This window comes from Pelodiscus sinensis, chromosome 4, assembly GCF_052426305.1.
Source record: "Pelodiscus sinensis isolate ZL-2025 chromosome 4, ASM5242630v1, whole genome shotgun sequence".
NCBI lineage: Eukaryota > Metazoa > Chordata > Testudines > Trionychidae > Pelodiscus > Pelodiscus sinensis.
Genome location: NC_143055.1, coordinates 15,712,292 through 15,733,355, shown reverse-complemented (window position 1 = coordinate 15,733,355; position 21,064 = coordinate 15,712,292). Strand labels below are relative to the sequence as shown.

Here is a 21,064-nt window from a genome sequence, read left to right as displayed (position 1 = left end):
TCTTCTACTCTACTCTGCGCTGATTAGGCCTCAGTTGGAGTACTGTGTCCAGTTCTGGGCATCACATTTCAAGCAAGATGTGGAAAAATTGGAGAAGGTCCACAGAAGTATAACAAAAATGATTTAAAGGTCTAGCATCTATAAGGGATGATCTAGATCAGTGTTTCTCAACCAGTGGTACAAGTACCCTTAGGGGTACTGAAGAGAAGTCTGGGGAGGTACATCAACACAACTGAAACTTGGAAAAACTGAATTTTTGTTTTAAGTTTTATAGCGCTTTATTATTTTTGTACTTTTTACACCCAAAAATATCACCACCTACACTTAAGTTGTTTAAACAAATGTGTTACAATAGTAGAAAAAAATTGTGTGTGTCTGAAAACTCTAGGTACTGGGAGTACTTTTTTTTTTTTTTTTTTTTAAAGGGGTACTTTATAAAAAAAAAGGTTAAGAAACACTGATCTAGATGATGCTCGGTCCTGCTGTAAATGTAGGGGACTGGACTTGATGACCTCTCGAGGTCCTTTCCAGTTCTAGTATTCTATGATTCTATAAATACTAATAAACTATACAAATTCAAAAAAAAACCAACACCCCATACTTTGCAAAATATGAAGCCTTTGGTACTTTTCTCAGTTTTATATTGATGCTACATTCTATTAAGAGGATTTAGAAAATTGAATCTCTGCATTCATAGTTAAACAAGCAATACAATTTCTAAAATATATAATGCAATCAGTTTATAAAACTAGATGTAGAGGAGATACTCATTTTATAAACGAAAGGAAAGATATAACATCTAAAGAAGCTGTATCTACTTACTAAAACACCACTTGCAAACTACAGCTGGGCCCATTAAATACATTTTGTATGGTCTAATTAACTTGGTTTGCAATCTCAATTACTTCTCATCCTAGAAATCACTTGTGTTCTGTTTTATGTGTTTGTCCCCCCCCCCTTTTTTTTTTTAAACAAAATGATGTAAGGCATCCTCAGACAAGTGAACTCTAAACTTCATTTGTCTTTCAGCAGGCTTGATGGCTATGCATTTAAAAACCCATTCTATCTTATAAACTAAAAATTAAATGTACTCAGCTGTGATGGTCGTCATTGCATCTGCTATTTATATGCTAATACTCTCTCTGGAAGATCTTGCAAATTATACCACCATACCAATATCTCATGTGCATCTACTCACAGCCAACTAGACATTTTTTCTAGAGGTCAGAAGATTTTGGCCAAGAAACTATAATACTTATCATAGTGGAACCCATTTGAACACACAACTTAAAGAAACATTTTGTATACAGCCACAAGCACAACATAAAATATAAATTAAATAATGGTAACTGAGGATCAGGGATGTTTTGTATAATACGCACACGCACAGCTAATGTAAAAACCTTTTAAAAATAACTGACAGTGAAACAGAATCCTCAAAACATATTTATATGGGAAAGTCTTTCTCTAAAATGTGTCAAAAAGAAATATGAATGTTTAAATGTTGTCATTTCAAAATCATGTTTGATTTTTCCTTTGATGACTGTAGCATATTTATTTAGTGCTATTAAAAAGCTACATTTCTGAGAGGTAAAGCACAGGTTTGAATACAAATTCAAATCACTGCAAATTATATCTGAGAATAGCCAAACACCATTAGCAAAAACATTCCTGCTTGTTCCTTTTCCATTTTATTTGCTCAATAGTAAGCAGGCAAATCTGGGCAACTTGATACAAGACAGTAAGAAAAGGGCATTTCCAAATGGTTTCAAATTGCTCAAGAATTGAAAATGGATGTTTAAGGGGATACACTTCAAACCTAGCTGTAAAGCTAAAGGTACAACAATGTCTGCAACACACCGCTCATATTATGCTGAGGGAAGGGAGGAGAGGCTGTTGCGAAGCAGCTGCGGTGTGTGGCAGCCTGTGGACAGAGGCTGGTCCCTGGCAGCAGCCCCTGTCCACGGCTAGGGTGCGGGGGGGCAGGAGGGGAAGGTGTCCAAACTACCCACATATAGAGACGACTGCTGAGGACCAGCCTCTGTCCACAGCAGGCCCAGGCTCGTCACAGACAGAGGCTGCTTGGTGGAGCAACCTCTGTCCATGGGGAACTTGGACAGCCTGCAGACAGAGGCTGCTTCATGGCAGCCTCCCCTGATCTCCCTTCCCCTCCCTCTTCCCCTCCCCGTTTAGGATGCAACTAAACTTTATCTTTAAAAGAACACAGTTGTATAATGGTGCTGAAGTGAGAGCACAGATCTCCGAGATCCTTCTGGCTAAAGTAAGGGCCACTAAGAAGGTCACTTTCCAGGAAACATATACCAGGAAATATACTATCAGCAGCTTAAGTGGATGGGGCAGTGGGACTGCAAGCCTTGATAAGAACAAGTTTTCACACCTGGGGTACAACCTCTCTAGGTCCTTATGGAAATGTCTAGACTTATTGTTTGAGAAAACAAATCAGCCATCCACTCAAGGATGAAAAGCCAAGATAGCAGCCAAGTGAACTTCAATGATGAATTAGATAAGTCCTGCTGTTTCAAGTACAGGAGGTACTCAAAAATCAATAGCAGTGATAATCACATAGGTAAGACACCTGCTGGGATGATGAGATGGAGAACCATTTCTGTTTTTCAAGTTATGAGGCCTAGGAGGGCTTTCTTTTTCCCCCAAAAGGACCTCATGGACATGCTTTGATCAGAATAGTTTTCTGGGGTTCTGCCATAGAGATTTCCAGGCAGTCAGGTGGAGGGAGCCGATGACTGTGGTCTCAAAAAATCAGGCCTGCAGGTAGAGGGAATAGGACCAGGGATACTATGAAGAGATGCAGCAGAATGGCAAATGAATGTTGGTGGGGCCATGCTGGAGTTCTTAGGACAACCAGTGGTTGGTCCCGTTTGATCTTTAGCAGGACTTTGTACATGAGCTGGATAGGAGGGAACAAATAATACAGGTGACTTGTCCATGGGAAAAGGAAGTGAGAGACCCAGGCCTGTGAGCTTGAAGGAAAAAAAACCTGGTAATACTTCCCATTGTGCCATGTCACAAAAGTCTATCTGGGGAGTCCCCCACTCCTGGAAAACAAGCTTCATTACATCCAGGCAAAGGTACATCTTATAGTACTCAGAGAAGGATTTGCTCATGTAGTAAAATTCATTCCACTGAAGTCAGTCAGCAGCAGGGGATCTGACGGACTTGCCAGGAGCCTGGGCAAGGTGGGGAAAGGGGCAGATCCATGTTCCCGAAAGGAGAAGGGCTGAGTGGAGCCAGTCCTCAGAGTTGCTTGGACGTCACCCAGCACTCCGGCAGCAATTTAAAGGGCTCGGGACTCTGGATACTGCCCAATCCCAGGCCCTTTTAAATCACTGGACCCTAGTGAAGTTGCCCCCTTTGCCCTGCCCTGCTAGCAGTCTTGATCAGCAGATCTGATTAAATATCCAAGGAGCACGAAGTAAAGTGGTGTCACTTTTACAGTCATTTTTAGTTATGATTACACATTAATATTCTACAATGTTTTCATCTTTGCCACTTAGTCTGCATCAGATAATAACAGGTATTTAAAGTTGCAGGTATATGAAGTCTAAGGCTGGTTAGATTCACTCCTAGTCCTGTTTTAGACCTGATAACTCAAAGCTGTCCAGGACAAGGAGATATTTTTAGTCTCTACTGGAGAAATTTCTAAGATTTCCAGCATCATGAAACACTGGTTAAGTAGCCTGGATTGTTTTAGTTTCAATGGACCTAATTTTCAAGGCCCCACAGGTTTTTTAAAAAGTTTATATTTATAAGGTTCTTAATATTTATTCTTATTCCTTTGTTACTCAAAGGAAACAGCTCTACAGGCCGAGAAAAAGGAGGAAAAAAACCTTACCCAAAGACCTTTTTTTTTTTTTTTTTTTTTTTTTTTAAAAGAAGATACCACTTTTCCATTTCTACTTTCTTTTCTAAAACAAGATACAATACAAAAAGCTCAGTGGCGGTAAATGATATGCAAGGCCTTGCTAGCACTTATTCCATTCTACTTACCTATTGTTTAGATTATTCCAAATTCATGTCATTAAAACCTTTTTAAAACGACACACCACAATGTATGTCAGTGATTATAAATAATAATCAGTAAATTAAAATACAAAAGACTTTGACTGTTATATTTATGCATACATTGTGCAACTACAGATATCAATTTTTAATTTGTTACTACTATCTGCTGTTCTTGCATGCCTATAAATGAGATAATCAAATTATTAATATTGGGATTAATGTTCTATTATTAGTGTTCAATTCTAACAATCAAGCCACCTTACTAGAAAATGTACAGTGATGTGACTTTACACACCAGTGTCTGGGAGATTTAAAAGACCTAAGAAAAATATAAGGCTAGCCCATGCCAGTTAACAAAGACACCTCACAGGGAGGTTAACCTGTCCACTGAAGTCAGTGGAAGCTTTGTCATTGCTTTTAATGGGTGCAAGCCAACATTCAGGATGCACATTGCAGAAAGTTTCCTAACAGGAATAAAAATGGTACAAAGAGGTTTGGCCTGAAGTGGAAGCAAAGTCTCATGCCCATTAGGTGATTGGATGAAAGTACTGAGTGTTTAGATCAAAGTTTAGTATACACACACTATATTTAAAGTATTAGTTTTTAATCATCACTCCTCTTATTGCTATTGGATTTTTGTAAATATACACATAGCTAATTATCAGTGCTGATCTCTGTAAATACATTTTATGTACATTATCATCCAACCTTTCAGAGCGAACTTTATTTTAAGCAGCAGCAATAGCATACCAAATGTGTGGATGGGGAGCAAAATTATATATACTACCTTTGGAGCACACTACTCAATATTCAGAAAGGAATTCAGTGAGACAACGTCTTAGCCTTGCGAAACTTAAATAATTAACAAAGGTTAATTTAATGGCAGAGGGAACTTTATTTTATACACTATTTAAAAGATGCACAAAACTGCATTGTGTGGCCAGATGATCAGAGGTCATCACAGTGGCGACCTGTAACAATTCAGGATTAGGTCTGCATGACAAGATTTTTAAAATAATAAACAACAGGCCGGCAGAATTATATGCAATACAAGGTATAATCTATACTCCTATCATCCAGCTCTGAAAGAAAAAAATGAAACACTAGAAAAGGAAGTCCTGTTTCAAGGACTATGCAATTTTATGTCACTTTTAATTTTAAGTATCAGTTATACCAAGAGAAAAATGGTCTTTCTGAAAACTGAGATGGAAGAAAAAAAAGGGAGGGTCTCAGATACATAAATCATTACACAAAGGCTAAAATTGAGGAGAAAGAAGAACTCATATTCTCATTCATGTTCTCCCCCCCCAAACACACACACCCGTTTCCAGTTTTGAAATTATGAAGGTTAAGTGCTCTCTCATATTTATTTGAAAAAATAATTATAACTGTAAAATAATTATAATTTTACATTATGTTTATTTAATCCAAACCACACAGTATGTTAATGACACACATAATCTATGAAGATCAAACATTTTATTTGTAATTCTAGTTATTTTGTGTGCCTATCAAATATTTCTTAATTGTTATTAAAATTTTCAAGATTTATACTACTCAACAGAATAGAAAAATTAAAGCCTGATCATCCAACCCACATTTCAAAAAAAGCCTAAGTAAATACAAAGCCTTTGAACAAATATTAGAGCTTGCTTTCTTATGCTAAGGAGATAGGAAGGAATCTCAAGCCTTCCAGTGAAAATGTCTTGCCCATATTCCCAGTCTTACATTCACAAGTCTTGACATTTGCTCCTGGTACCCACGCATGCTGGGGGGGGGAGGAAGGGACAGCTCACTGGTTTGAGCATTGGCCGGCTAAACCCAGGGTTGTGAGTTTAACCCTTCAGGGGGCCTGTGGAGGGGCGTGGCATCAGTGTGACCCTTCCCCGGGCCGCGCAGGGCCTCCACCCCCTCCATCTTCCCACACCCAAGGTCTCTTCCCCTCGTGCTCCCCGATCACCCCTATGCCCTGCCCCGGGTCCGGCAAGGTTGGTCCGTCGCTATCAGGGTCTTAATGGCGTCTGCACCGGCGTGGAGAGGTGGGGGGGGCTCGGGCCCACACTCACTCCAAGCCCCGACTCAGGGCCTTAAGGTCTGGGGAATTCTGTCCCCAGCCCTGGTTGGTGGGGGAGGGAGTCCCCTAAACACACCAACCCCCTGGGCTCCAGCACCCTACCCTGGGTCGCTTCCTACATCCCTCGCCGAGCCGCCGTGACGGCTTGGTCCCAAGGTCCCTGCAGCAGAGGCCCGAGGTGCCTCTGTCCGGCCCGAGGTGCCTCTGGCCGCCCAGCGTCCTGCTGCTCTCCTCCTCCCTCTGGCTGGCGGCGGCCCTCCTTTTGGGCGTCCCGCCGTGATGAAGTCTCTCGTGGCTGGGCGGGGCTGCCTCCCCCGCCGGGTGGCACCGCTCCACCGGGGCGCCTGCACCTTCTGGCGCCACGGGGGTTGGTCGGCTCCCGGTCCTTCCAGCACTCCGGGGCCAGCGCCGGGTTAGTGTGGGGCGCGGGCGCTGCCCCGTCACAGGGCCATTTGAGGATCTGGGGCAAAATCTGTCAGGGATAGTACTGGGTCCTGCCGTGAGGGCAGGGGACTGGACTTGATGTCCTCTCAAGGTCCCTTCCAGTTCTATATCTCCATATTAAAAAAAAAATTGAATTCCTTTTAATCTCATTGGAAATTTGGGGCACTGTCATACTCATTTTCTACCTTAAGGCTCTGAAGCGGCGACAGGCAAGTTCAGCAGTGAGCCCCATCCTAAGTATGATCCTTTGTTTAAAAAGTTCATAGTCTTTCATGTCTTCCCTAGGCATTTCAACTGCCACTGTGTTAGGGGTCCACCGAATCGTGATCTCAGCTCCACAATGTACTGGCGTCCTTAGTTGCTGTACCCAAGACAGGCTCTTTCAAAACTTTCTAAGAAGGTCTCTACATCATCTCCTACCTGGTACACAGGGTATTTCCTGGGCTGGAGAACATTAGTTAGAGCAGGGTGGTTAGTCAGTGAAGTTGGAGTGTTAGCTGCTTAGTTTTCTCCATTTCAACTTCTGACTGCTTTATCTCCATTTCTGCTTCCAAGTGCTTCATTTTCCATTTCTACTTGCTTTTGCTTCTCCCCGTCTCCTGCTTCTATTCGCTTAATTTGTTATAAGAACTCCATCTCGGCCTGAGTTAGAGATCTGCCTGCCTTAAGGGAACTCTTTCACCCTGAAGACAGTGGTGAGGGAGGGGCATGGCTGCCACCCTCTGTTCCTGCCCCCACAAGATTACTTTCCCTGGCCTCACAGGAACATTCTTCTGTTCCTCCGCCTCATGGTATAGGTTTTCCCTGGAGGTGGACATCTTACCCTGATATGAGGTGGTTTTCACCTTGAGGTGTTGCTTCAGAAGGGTTGGTTGCTCTAGGGCTACTCTGCCTGACCACAAATACATGCAACTGGGCTGCTTCCCTGCCCTACTTTAGCCTAGCTATCTGGTTGTCCTGAAAGCGAGAAACAAAACAAAAAAACAAAACAAAAAACACTGCTTGGTTTGGACTCTCTTTCTGTGCAGATTTAACCTTCTGTGTTAAATCAGGCAGCAGAAGAGAGACAAAAATCCCAAAACTTCCAAACAGCAAAAAAGAGGGGGGGGGGGGGGGGGGGGGGGGGGGAGGAAAAGTGTCCTTTTAAAATCCTGAAGTCTGTGTTCCAGGTTTAAAATGATCCCACTTCTCTGCCACCATGTCAGGGCTGATCCCCACTCTGACACTCCAACTGCAGAAGGTGGGAGGCTGCAAGGAATCTTAAAAATATATACCTTGCCTCTAACAGGCTCTGCTTATAAAAACTTCCCAGAGTCACAAATGCACTGACTTTTGGGGGGTAGCTACCATCATCAAGTAATTTTATCCCTAAAAACAGGGGGCAGACACTTGAATTCTCCCTCAGGCATATCCCAAGCTCCTTTACCACGAAAGAGCTTGAAAAACAAAAGAGAAAAGAAAACCAAAATGCAGTCTCTGGTAGCTGACCTCTAGTCTGAGGAATGCAGACAGACACAGACAGAACTGCTTTTACCTTCCAAGACATAAGTATCGAATCATCGTCTTAAAAAAGTGATTTTTATTACAAAATATCAACTTGATAAAGCATAATTGATTATTCATTGTTATAGAGCAACTAAGGAAAACAAACTAAAACAGAGAAAGTCTCTGAGAACAATTCTTAGATGGTGAATCGGTGAGGGGAAGATAGATTCACACAGAGCAGTTCAAACACAACCACAAAATAAAGAAAATACCCTGATCGTGACTAGATTCAGTTTTTTCCTTTTATTTACTCATGATCCCTTCTTGGTTCAGTCCACTTTCATGCTCTGAATTCCTTGGAGGCATGGCAGTCATTTCTGGGTTTAAATCATTCTGTGTCTCTCAACTCCTAGTTTAACTTTCCCACACATAGAATTGTACCTTATACAATTCAAATATCATCAGTTTATTCCTATTGGTTCTTCTGGCTTCCTGCCAACCTCCTTGCTAGCTACCTAACTTTAACCCCTTAGTCACCAGATGCTGGCCAGCACTCCTCCTATCCATTACACATGGTGTTATGGGCAACAAACTTAAAAAGAAAAACAGATAAAAAAAATCAAAGAACAGGTAGGGTAGGGTTCCATTGGAAGAAAATCCAAGGGTGGGGGAGAGAAAGAAGTTCAGAAGAACTGGCATTTCTCAAAGAGACAGTACTGAAGAAACAAACAACTATTCTGACATGGAAGATAGATAAGAAGAATAGTTAGAGGCCAATACGGCTCCATCAGAAGTGCTTTAATTACTTGAAACTAAAAACAAAAAACAAAAAAGGACAAATTGCTAAGGATGAGAACAAAAGAATAGTTCAAGGATTTGTCTACACTACAAGGTTTTTGTAGCAGAATATGCTAATGACGGACTCATTAGCATGAGTTGCGATGTCATTAGCACATTTTCGGTCACTGCTTTTTGCGCAAGAAGCAGTGTAGCTGTTTCCGCTTTGTGCAAAAAAACCCTTTTTGCACAAGATCCTTATGTCTCTATTTTTCAGGTATTAGGATCTTGTGCAAAAAGGGGGGTTTGAGCAAAAGGGACACGTCTACATTGCTTGTTTTTGAGCAAACGCCTCGTGTGCAAAACGAATCGGAAGAATGAGAAATGAAGCATGAGAAAATGTTAATAAGCGCTTAATTTACACTGCCTTTTCTGCAAAAAGTTTTTAGTGTAGCTATAGCCCAAGTGTAGTACCAACAGGAAAAACTGAACCTAGAATCTCTGGAGCTTAGTGCATGAGCCTCTACAGCTTGAGGTAAAAGCCAGCTGGCTCTCAGCTAAGGCCTAGAACACACTCATTCTTTCTCTTCATAAGTGGTCTAAGTGCCACTACATGGGACAGTATACCCCACCCAGTAGGTATGAGTTACACAAGGATGCTGGTATAAAATCAGAAAGGCTAAGGCACAAAATGAGATGCATACATCTGACAAGGGAATAAAAAGCAATAAGAAGTAGTTCTATAAATATATCAAGATCAAGAGAAAGATAAATGAAAATCTTGGTCTACTACACAGCAGAGGAAAAGAGCTAACAAAAGATATTAAGAAGGATTAATGCTTATTTTAATTATGACCAGATGCTTAATACAATGAATAGTAAACAACACTGGTGAAGGAAAACGGGTCAGAATAGGAGAAATAACAGGTTACAGAATATTTAGATTAGTCAGATACAGTCAAATTGTCAGGGCCTGATGAAATTCATCCTAAGGTACTTAAGGAACTAACTGAAGCAATCTTGGAACCCTGAGTAATTATCTTCATGAACTCTGAGAATGGATGAGATCCCAGAGGACTAGAGGAAGGCAAGTAGAACCTCAGAGTTACGCCGTGAGGAGCCAACCACACACCTCATTTGGAATCAGAAGTATGTAATTAGGCAACATCAGAGAAATAAAATACAGTACAATCCAATGTTAAATGGAAACTACTACAAATAGAAAAGTTTATAAAAAAAAATGAAGGAAATGGTCTCTATGCTTGTTTCATTTAAATTAAGATGGTTAAGCCACATTTTTCTTCTGCACAGTAAAGGTTCAAATCTGTATTATATCAATGTTTAGTTATAAACTTTTGAAACACCCACCATTACATCTTGTTCGGTTACATACAACTTCCATTCTTGAGGTATTTGTAACTCTATGGTTTTACTATACCTTTGTTTAAAAGGGGAACAAAGTTCTTCTTCATACAGCGTGTAGTCAACCTGTGGAACTCCTTGAGGAGGAGGCTGTGAAGGCTAGGACTATGACAGAGTTTAAAGAGAAGCTAGATAATTTCCTGGAGGTTAGGTCCATAAAAGGCTATTAGCCAGGGGATAGAATTGGTGTCCCTGGCCTCCGTTTGTCAGAGGCTGGAGAGGGATGGCAGGAGACAAATTGCTTGATCATTGTCTTCGGTTCACCTTCTCTGGGGACCTGGTGCTGGCCACTGTCGGCAGACAGGATACTGGGCTAGATGGACCTTTGGTCTGACCCAGTACGGCCATTCTTATATTCTTAACCCAGGAAATTATAGACGAATCAGTCTAACTTCAATACATGGAAAGATACTGGAACAAGTTATTAAACAATCAATTTATAAAAACCAAGAGGATAATGGGATTATTAAAGAATAGCTAGCATAGACTTATCAAAACAAATCAACCTAATTTCCTTTTTTTTTTTGGGACAGGATTAGTAGCTTAGTGTCTGGGGGAGAAGTGGTAGAAGTGCTACATTTTGATTTAGGTATGTAGTACGACATCCAGCAATCTAAGGAAATTTAGCTTTTATGAAAATATATAAGATGGGTCTACAACTGGTTGAAAGGTCATGCTCAAAGTATTTACCAGTACTTCACGGTCAGACTGGGAGAATATATCTAGTGGGGCCCCACAGGGGGTCAGCTCTGGGTTCAGTGCTATTCAGAATTTCATTACCAATTTGGATAATGGAGGGAAGTACATGCATGTAAAATTTGTGGAGGACACCAACCTGAGAGGGATTACAAGTACTTTTGATGACAGGTTTAGAATTCAAAATAACCTTTCTAAATTGGAAAATCTGAAATCAACAAGATGAAATTCAATAAGGACAAGTTTAAATGAACAACTACAAACAGGGAATAACTGGCGAGACAGTAATACTACAGAAAAGGACATTGAAGTTATTAGCCAAATATATGTAGAACAGAAGACAACAATATGATTCAGTTTTTAAAAAAGGCTATTGTTCTTATATGAATAAACAAGAATGCTATATGTAAGTGGTAACTGCCCCATGCTGTTCAGCACTGGAGAGGCCAGGGTCCAATGTCCAGTCTAAGAAAGATGTGGATAAATAGCCAATAGCCCAGACAACAGATATAAAAATAATATAAAGTTTTAGAAACCTGAAGTATGAGGAAAGGTTAGGAAAAGAAACTGTAACTAACTTTTCCATAACTGTTGTTGTTGAAGATGCGTTGCACATGTCTGTTTCACTGTAGGAGCGTGCATGCTTCAATGCAGTTCTCAGAGAGATTTTCTCCTTCGTGATACATGGCAAAGTGTCATAAATGCCCTCTGTTGCCTTGTACAGAGAACCCAGGCATAAAGGGTGGAGCTGTTTTCAGCCCACTCAGTTCCATCCTACCAAAAGACTCCAATGGAGAGGGAAAGGAGAATAGGTACAACACATCTCAAAGAATAGTTACAGTAAAGTTAGTAACCTCTTCTTCTTCCAGTGATTATACCTCTATTTCACTGACTCATAAGCAGTCCCAAGAAGAGGACTATTCATCCATCATTTCTAGACAGCTTGTGGCAAACTTATGACCAGGTTACAGATTTCCAATGTTCAATATAGGAATGTTAAATAGAAAAACTGCAGAGGTCACTTGGAACCTGGTTTAATTATGCAGCACTCTATCCAGAGAGTCAGGTTAGCCAGCCTCCAACACAGGCCAATATAACTGAACATGATAACTTATTCTTTTACATTGAAACAGCTTTGCCCCTCATTCTGTCTGTAAATATAATAAACAATGGAGATGGAGATCTGAACGTTTAGTTCATTCCAGATAAAATGCTACAGTTCTTCTAACATCCAGAACATTCAATCTCTCCTTTTATCACCATGAGGCTCTGAGATGAAGGTTGATAAGAAAATTGCTCTTAACACGAAACGTGTTCCTTCCTAAGACAACTTGTATGAGGACAAACTTTACCACATATAAACCATAGACATTGCCAAACAGAATCCATGTAAGTAGGATCTGATACTAGAGCCTTCAACCTCCTAATTTTCCTGGCGGTTGTAATGGCTAATAAAAATGTAGCCTTTGTTGATAAGTACAACAGCGTATTGCTAGAGGCTCCATGACAGGGGTCCCACCAGCTTTAAGACTAGATTCAGGTTCCAGGTTGTAATAGGGTACCTGTGGGAAAAGTTCTTTCCAAATCCTTAATCTTATAGCCAGAAGACCAGAAAAAGAATTTTTGTTTCATGTCATCTGGTAGCTTGTCTTTGAACCTTGAAACTGTATCCCTTGGGGTGAAATCATAGTGTGCCAGAAAAGTTTGTTGTTTTGTAATTTGAAGCTGTAACCTACATGTGGAACAAAGCTTCCTCCCAAGTCCAGCTTCTTGATCTTGTGCGTTGGGATTGATGCATGGTGACCCTCTCTCACTGGCTGCCAACACTACCAGGGAATCCCAAGGGAGATGATTATAGCACTGCTTGAACTCTTAGAGGGATCACAGTATAGCATCTCCACTCTCTTTGAGTTGGTGATAGGGAAACGGGTGGGGTCTGCCAAACCATCTTGGTAGGTGACAAAATAGCATCATTAGTAGGCACTGGAATTCTAGTTAGGACACAGATGTCAAGATGTTCACCAGTAATAGAGAGGTAGCCATGTTGGTCTGATCTTGCTAAAAAACAAAAGGAAAAACTATGTAGCACTTTAAAGACTAACAAGATGGTTTAATAGGTGATGAGCTTTCATGGGCCAGACCCACTTCCTCAGATCATATGATGTTCACCAGGTTGTGATTTCTTTTCTCCAAGTGGATTTACAGGGCCATATCCATCCTCCCCAATCACACCTGATGCATTTTATCATCATCAGAATGCAGAGAAAGAGATACTGCAACTGTTACCTCAGATGAGGAGGGAGAGGATGCCAACAATCTGGTGAACTAGTCCAATTCGCTTTCCTCTTGTAAATGATCATGAGAGGGGTTCTGAATCTTCAGTGCTGGGCTCAGTACCAGTGCTAGGGTGTTTGCAGTGTCAATACTCCGGACAACAGTAGACTAAGCTAGCTGAAGTCAACATGGGGATGCTCAATTCGGAGCTGGGAGCCCATATATTCCAAATGGGCCACTGTTAGAGTCCTAGTCCACAACTGCGCATGGCTCAAGAGTCCTTTCACTAAGCTCTCTGTTGATACTGAAACTAAAACCAGGCAATATATTTCCGATGGTGCAACCAGTTTGGCTGAGACACAGAATCCCACTTCAGAATTTGATGAAGAATCCTCTTCTTGCAACCATGGTGGGCCATACCAGTTAGCATCAGGAAGGAAAGGTCAGACTCTGAAGGAAGGGGAACTTTAGAGATCATCTGCAGCATTGACCTAGACAGTAATAATGTCAATGGTATTATGATGGCCAAATCAGCTGATTTGCCTGCTGCAGAGATGAAACTGCTAACATTGATATCTTGGGACTCCTGACCTGACAGTGATGGTGATACTGACATTCAACAATTCTTTTGCAGTCTAAAAGTTTCAGAGTATTCAGTACCAGGAAAGCATTTTGAAGTACTGGGCTCTAAGGTGATCCTGATCATTCTTCAGTAGCTGTCTCAACAAGCCATAGTGGATCCAATGAACGCCTCTTGTCAGAGTTATGCTCTGGAGAGTGCCCCCTTTTTGAGCATCCATCTTAATCCTTATATGAATGGAACCTGTTTGCTTCATTTGATACTCTTGATACAGAATCAGATTAACTGTGTCTCTTTAGTACCTGTGATACCTGATCTACTTCTCCATACTGGTAAAACTGGAGTTGCTTGGTACCTGAACTAACATAGATGGTTCAGATGCAGGATATCTGCTCCTGGAAATAGTGCTGTATTTCAATCTGGCTGCTCTGAGTTTTGTTTGTTTGAGCAGGACTTAAAGCCTTTACTAATACTACATTGATCACTCATTCAAGCATCCCCCAAGCATTTAAGGCAGCTGGGGTGAGGGCTGCTATTAGGCACTGACCTACCACCAGAATGGCAGAAATCCAGAGCTCCAGCACCAAGGCCAGTTCCCAAGCTGGATGCCAGCTGCACACACTTTTTATAATGCTATACTATTAAACTAAACAACAAGAGGGCCTATTTACACACCTGATTAGAGGCTTGCAGAAGCACCAACAACTGTCACAGAAGGAACCGAAGGGAACTGAGGGCAATTGCACACATTATACCTATGTGCTGTGCGTGAGGCACCAGAGGACACTCAAAGTTTGTCTCCTTAGCAGCACCATTTTACAACTATGCATTGGAACAAACACACTACAACAGTGGAATAAATATGTGCAATCACTCAAAGAAGAACTAGGCATGAAGAAAACAAGAGCGGGTGGGTAGTCTTCAAATATGTTAACAGTGGTTATGAAAAGGATGGCGATTAGTTAGTTTACAGATTAAATGCAGGTAAGACAATCACTAATAAATTCAAACTGTAGCAAGGGAGATTTAGGTTAGACATTAGAAAAAAAATTCCAACTGTAAGGACAATAAGTACCAGCATAAGTTATCCGGGAAGACTGTGGAATCCCTGTGTAATGGGTTCACCTTCTTGTACGTGCCCGGACATTTCAGCTATTTCTAGATGCAGTGGTGTCCCAGAGCTCCCTCTTCTGAGTTGCCTTCAGATGAGATTCTCTCCCCCCACCCTCCCCAGTAGCTAACGGGGAGATGGAGGGACCCAGGCCTGCCCACAACTCTGGGTCCTGGCCCAGGGACCTACAAATAGTGGATGTCTGCTTTGTCCTATTCATTCAAGTTCTGCTGGTCTTCTAACTCTCTGGGCCAGTTCCCTATGGCCCCACACTGTCCTTGCCCTTACCTCAGGGCTTTGCCTCAAAGTCCCAGTGCCACTCTAACCTGGGTTCTACAGCTCCTTCCAACTGGTCTTCAGCAGCTGACCCTGGGTCTCAATCCTGTCTGCAATAAGCGCTCTACAGTGAGCTGTTCATGGATGATTCTCTCTCATCTACATTGCAAATTACAATTATAGTGAAATCTACAATGATGTAATCTCTCACAAACAGTAGTAGAAATTAATGAAGTTAGAATTTTATTCAAAAGTAAGATTATTTGCGGAACAGTGTCTTAATGAAACAATTAAAAGCATGTACACAGCTTATATGTGAAACTTTTAACAAAACGAAATAATGCATGTTCTTGTATTGCTGAATATACAACCTCATGGGAGGTAAGAGAGTGTTCTGCTTTAATAAGCAAGATGCATGGCATAATTCCACCCATCCAATTTAATTGTAGCAAACTCAAATCATCCCAAAAATTTGCAAACTGCAGGGTTTCACCAAACTCTCTATCATTCAAATTTATATTATTTTTCTGCATTAGAACATGGCCAGTCTATCAATCTTAGTGCTTTCTAAAAGACTTGGTCTTATGTTATTTTAAGTGATTTGTTCTAACATCAATAGTCCCCTTTCCCTTTGAGAATTGTTGATTTATTCCCTTTTAAGAAGATGTTTTAAGACAAGCCAAAACACAGTTTTAAATTAAGCTCTAACCTAACAAACCCTACACACAAAAACAAAATGTTTTTATCTGCTTAGCAAACATAATGGAGATCTAGGAAACTTGAAGTTACTCTCTCTTGTTCCAGACACTCATTTTAGTCTAGTTTTACATATGTACATTTCCTACCTTTTTACATATAACTAACTGGTTATTAGAAATACAAATGAAAAAGATTAAGAAGTCGCACTAACATGTTATGATATCCAACTGAGATCATAGAATACTAGGACTGGAAGGGACCTCGAGAGGTCATCGAGTCCAGTCCCCTGCCCTCATGGCAGGACCAAATACTGTCTAGACCATCCCTGATAGACATTTATCTAACCTACTCTTAAATATCTCCAGAGATGGAGATTCCACAACCTCTCTGGGCAATTTATTCCAGTGTTTGACTACCCTGACAGTTAGGAACTTTTTCCTAATGTCCAACCTAAACCTCCCTTGCTGCAGTTTAAGCCCATTGCTACTTGTTCTATCCTCAGAGGCCAAGATGAACAAGTTTTCTCCCTCCTCCTCATGACTCCCTTTTAGATACCTGAAAACAGCTATCATGTCCCCCCTCAATCTTCTCTTTTCTGAACTAAACAAACCTAATTCCTTCAGCCTTCCCTCATAGGTCATGTTCTCTAGACCTTTAATCATTCTCGTTGCTCTTCTCTGGACCCTCTCCAATTTCTCCACATCTTTCTTGAAATGCGGTGCCCAGAACTGAACATAACACTCCAATTGAGGCCTAACCAGCGCAGAGTAGAACGGAAGAATGACTTCTCGTGTCTTGCTCACAACAAGATGTTATTAAATCAATAGTTTCTAAGGAAATGCTGTAAATGTGCATCATATTGCAGTCCCTATGCAAAAATTTCTGTGTGTGGGGGGGTGCTTTTTTTGTAAATGTGTACTGCAAGAGTGTGAACGCACCCCTCGCTCTTGTAGGGGGTGGAATGCGGTTGGAATCAGCTCCTGCCTTCCCTTGGCTGGCCAGAGCATGCGGGAGGGAGGCTCCAATAGCGCGCTGCTTCTGCTTTCCCCAGGCTGGCTGGAGCATGCTTACTTGGGGGACCACAGGGAGGGTGCGTTTGAACCCTTTGTACCCACCTTCATATAGGCCTGTATTGTACACGATTTTTAAGATTAAGTATATATATTTTTTCTCTTATACCTTTTAAAATTGCAAAACAATTCAAGGATAAACATCTGTAAAAGTCTGAACATCTCAATTAAATAATGGAACAAAAGACATGCATAACTACTTGATAAAAATAAAAACTTTTTTTTCCTTCTTAGAAATATTTGAGCGGTTTCAGCTATGTGCAATTTATTCATAAAATAGCATTTAGCCTCCAAAAATAGGTGTTTCTATTATAAATACCAACCTCAGCTAATAACTAGAACTGTGCCACTATAATAATTCACCTATATAAAGCTGAAAACTAGCTTATTACAGTAGCTCTGACATGGTACTGCCGTAATAAATTCACATGAAAATATGTACATGCAAAGACCATGATCTGATCTCTGGCTAAAGGAAGTGCAAAAGAAAACAGCCAGCATGTAGTATGTACTCCCTCTGCTGGGCACTGAGATTATTCCAAACAGTTTTAACAAAAAGAAAACAATTTAACATGATCAGTCATGCAATTGCTTTCCTCTTAGTCTCTTCTCCACTTCAATCATAGTTTAGATTCACAGACAGAGTGAATTTAAACTTTCTTATATACTCTCAAAATATAACACCTTTCTTAAGGGATGTAAACATCTAAAACTGAGAATAATCATTGAAGATCTGAATTTAAACTATCATGTAAGCCACAGGTGGGAAACCTTTAGAAACACAGTAAGTCTACATCATGGGTTGGAAGCCTTGAGCTTTAGTTCCCCACCCCCACATGGGAGCTGTGAGCGCTAGCTTGTGGCAATCAGGGAAGTTCCAAATGCTGTCCTCACCATCCAGGAACTATGGCCAATGGGAGCTACGGGGGCAGCACCTGCAGGCGAAGGCAGAATGCAGAACTGCCTGCCCCCTTCCCCAGGGGTGCAGGGATGTGTTGGTCGGTTCCAGGAGCATGCAGGGCTGGGCACTTGCATTAGCCCCGCTGTACCACCGACCAAGAGCTGCCTGAAGGTAAGTATCCTATACCCCTCCTGTACCCCAATCCTTTCCTCAGCTTGAGCCCCCTCCCACAAGCTAATTCCCTCCCAAGCCCTTAACCCACACTCTTGAGCCCAAACCACTTCCCACAATCCAACCCTCTTCTCTGAGCCCACTCCTGCACTCCATCACCACTCCTAATGTAAGCACAAGGACTTTCACTAACTACAAAGCACAACAGTAATCCTTGTTGTTTGGTTATCTTGGACCAATATGGTCAACCTGCTCCTCCTCCAATTTAAACGACAGAAGTTCTTACAGAAGGAAAAAATGTGGGAATAGCTATTTAATATATGCCAATGTGAAAGGGTTCCAGGGGTTTAAATATGGATAGCCAGGGTGAGGTCATGCAATAATATTCATAAAGACAACAGCAATGGGGGCAGGCGTCTGGTTCTGGACAGTCAAAGGATACAGGGAACACTGGTAGCTCTCTTTCTTCTCCTCCCACTGCTCTACCTCAGGGGTGGGCAAAACGCATCTCGTGGGCCAGATTCAGCCTGCCAAATTTTTTTTCCTCCAGACAGCAATGACCTCTAGGATGGAGCCAGAAGAAAATGTCCCATGGTGCAGGCACCTGCAAGCACTGCCTCTACATCTCCCATTCTGTAAGAATGGTGCTGGAGATGGGAAGCAATGTGCAGAAACCTACTGTCCCCCTCCCCATGAGGCACACAGAGACAGACACACTTACCATCAGCAACTTTGAGCTGTGTGTGTGGTCACTATAGCATAACCATCACTGGGCAGATTTGAACCTGGGACCTCTAGAGCTCCATGTCAGAGTTTCTACAGCTTGAGCTATAAAGCCAGTTAGCTCTCCGATTAGGCTATAGAGTTCCTCTGTTCTTCTCTCTCGCGGTGGGACAGTGAACCACACTAAATGTGCAGGTTACAATATCATGGAGGAAGCTTACCTGCCCAAGTGCCCCACTGTTGCCACCAGCTGGGCACCACCTATGGTAAGTGCCTCCTGCCCACGGCTAGAGCCAACACCTTGTACCCCCTTCCACATCCCAACCACCTGCTGTATGCCAGAACTCCCTCCTGGACACAAACTGCTTCCTAGACCCTGCTCTAGCTGGAGGGATATACAGAAGGTAAAGCTCTGCAAATGACTAATTTTTTAGCTCTTTATCAGTTCCAAAAGGTCTGAAAAAAAATCTGTTTGGGTGCAACCAAAACAGTAATTTTTCAGAAATTGAAAAATATGTTTTGTTTTGTTTTTTTATTTCCTTCACTTTTATGAAAATTAAAAAGGGTCAAAATGAAATGTTAGATATATAAACTGGAGCAGAATGTGCTGCTTCTGCTGTCCTGCACCCCTATGCTTCATAGCTTAGTGGTCAGGACACTCACCTGGGGTGTGGAAAATTCATGTTTGAATCCCCAATTCTGAAGCAGATACCTGCGCCTGTACCCATGCCCTGCTTCTCTCCCCGCCCCCCACTCTAGGCTTGTGCTCTAACCATCAGACTATAGCAGGGGCAGGCAAGATATGTCCTGTGGGCTGGATGTGGCTCATCAAGCCTTTGGATCCAGTCCATGGTTGGCCCTACCAAGACCCTCAGGCAGGTTCCCTTCCTGCCACAGACCCCCCCCCCCCACCCACACACACACACAATCTAATAATGAAGGCCTTGACTCTGCAAACATTTATACGTATGATTTATTTAGGAAGCCATACTGAAGTCAAATGGGTTACCCAAATACATAAAAAGTTAAGCAATGCGTATGCCCTTTGCAAGAATTCAAGTCTATGAAGAAATGTTTTGGCAGCATTATATTTTTCTTGTGCAAGTCAAGTGTTTAACAGTCTATTAGAAAAATGTTTCATTTAAAAACACTCACCACTTTTCTTTTCCTCTCTTTATATTCTAGGTTCATTTCTTTATATTTTGCCATAGCAGTCTCTAATTTATTCTTAAAATCAATGGCACATCTTAGACAGTCATCATTTATTCCTGCTCGGGTGAACAACTGCAAAGCAAGAGATATAGATTCTTATTATTTCCGCTACACACATCCCCAAGAAAGAAAAAAAAAATCTTTGTTTTCTTCCATTCACAACATGCCATGCAATAAAGCAGTTTGCTACTATGTTAAGCAATCACTGGTTTCCCAATTCTCTCCTTTTACCTGCACTTTTCAAAAAAAAATGTATTTTTAAACTGTGGGAGTGAGCTCCACTAGCAACATCTAGAATCAGAGTAGGCAGAAGCAGTATAAGAGTGCCTCTGAATACACCTCACCAAAAAAACATTGCTATTCCATGCAAAGAACACTTGAGCATACACTACCAATTGTGCTGAATGAAGAAGTGATTGTCTAATGCCAACATAGCTCATAAAGACATCTTTATTTTAGTTTTAAACCTACCATATAGGCCATATTTAAAATGACATCTCCAAAAATGAAATGCTCAGTACACTGTGCTAGGTGGCTTATGCAATGTTGAATGCACTCAAATATAATTATGTAACAATGACAGGCAGTTCTTCAGATTTATATTTAGCCAATTACTACCACCTCTCATACCTTTACCAATTATTTTCTCGGTTTAATTTGCTTTTCATTTTTTTCAAACCTTACCCTCACCCCTCCCCTCACACACACTTCTATTACTTATTGTTTTTACCAGCTGGATACAGACAAAAGATTCAACACACAAGTCCAGATAAGCCTTTTAGTTTGCACCCCAATGCTGAGTTTGGCATAGCCATACCATCTTTAGGCTTTTATAACTTTTGGCATGATGGTCTTTCTGTGGTCCCCAAATTACATTGTTTCATAATGAGCATAAGCATTTTATAAAAGGTAAGTTGAAAGCAAGCAAAAAAAAAAAAAAAAAAAAAAAGAGAAACCAGCTTTTTTTTTTTAAACTTTTAAAGAAGTCATCTCACCTGAATCCAAGATTTCACAGATGGCAAGAATTTATTACTGATGAGTTTGTGGGCATCTATGATATTGTTTATTATGGCAGTATTGTCTTCATTCTCACATACCTTCACATCTG

General features: G+C 41.3%; 1 protein-coding gene across 6 annotated transcripts in view; it reads right to left on the bottom strand.

The window, feature by feature from the left end:
• UVSSA (UV stimulated scaffold protein A) overlaps positions 1-21,064 on the bottom strand; it is a 91,232-nt gene that overhangs the window by 62,030 nt on the left and 8,138 nt on the right. For all 6 annotated transcript variants that reach the window (XM_075930914.2, XM_075930915.2, XM_075930917.2 and 3 more), the window contains 2 exons: positions 20,952-21,061; positions 19,900-20,028 (listed from right to left, as the gene is read on the bottom strand). In XM_075930914.2, coding sequence (XP_075787029.2) covers positions 19,900-20,028; positions 20,952-21,061 — 239 coding nt within the window. The remainder of the gene's footprint in view (positions 1-19,899; positions 20,029-20,951; positions 21,062-21,064) is intronic.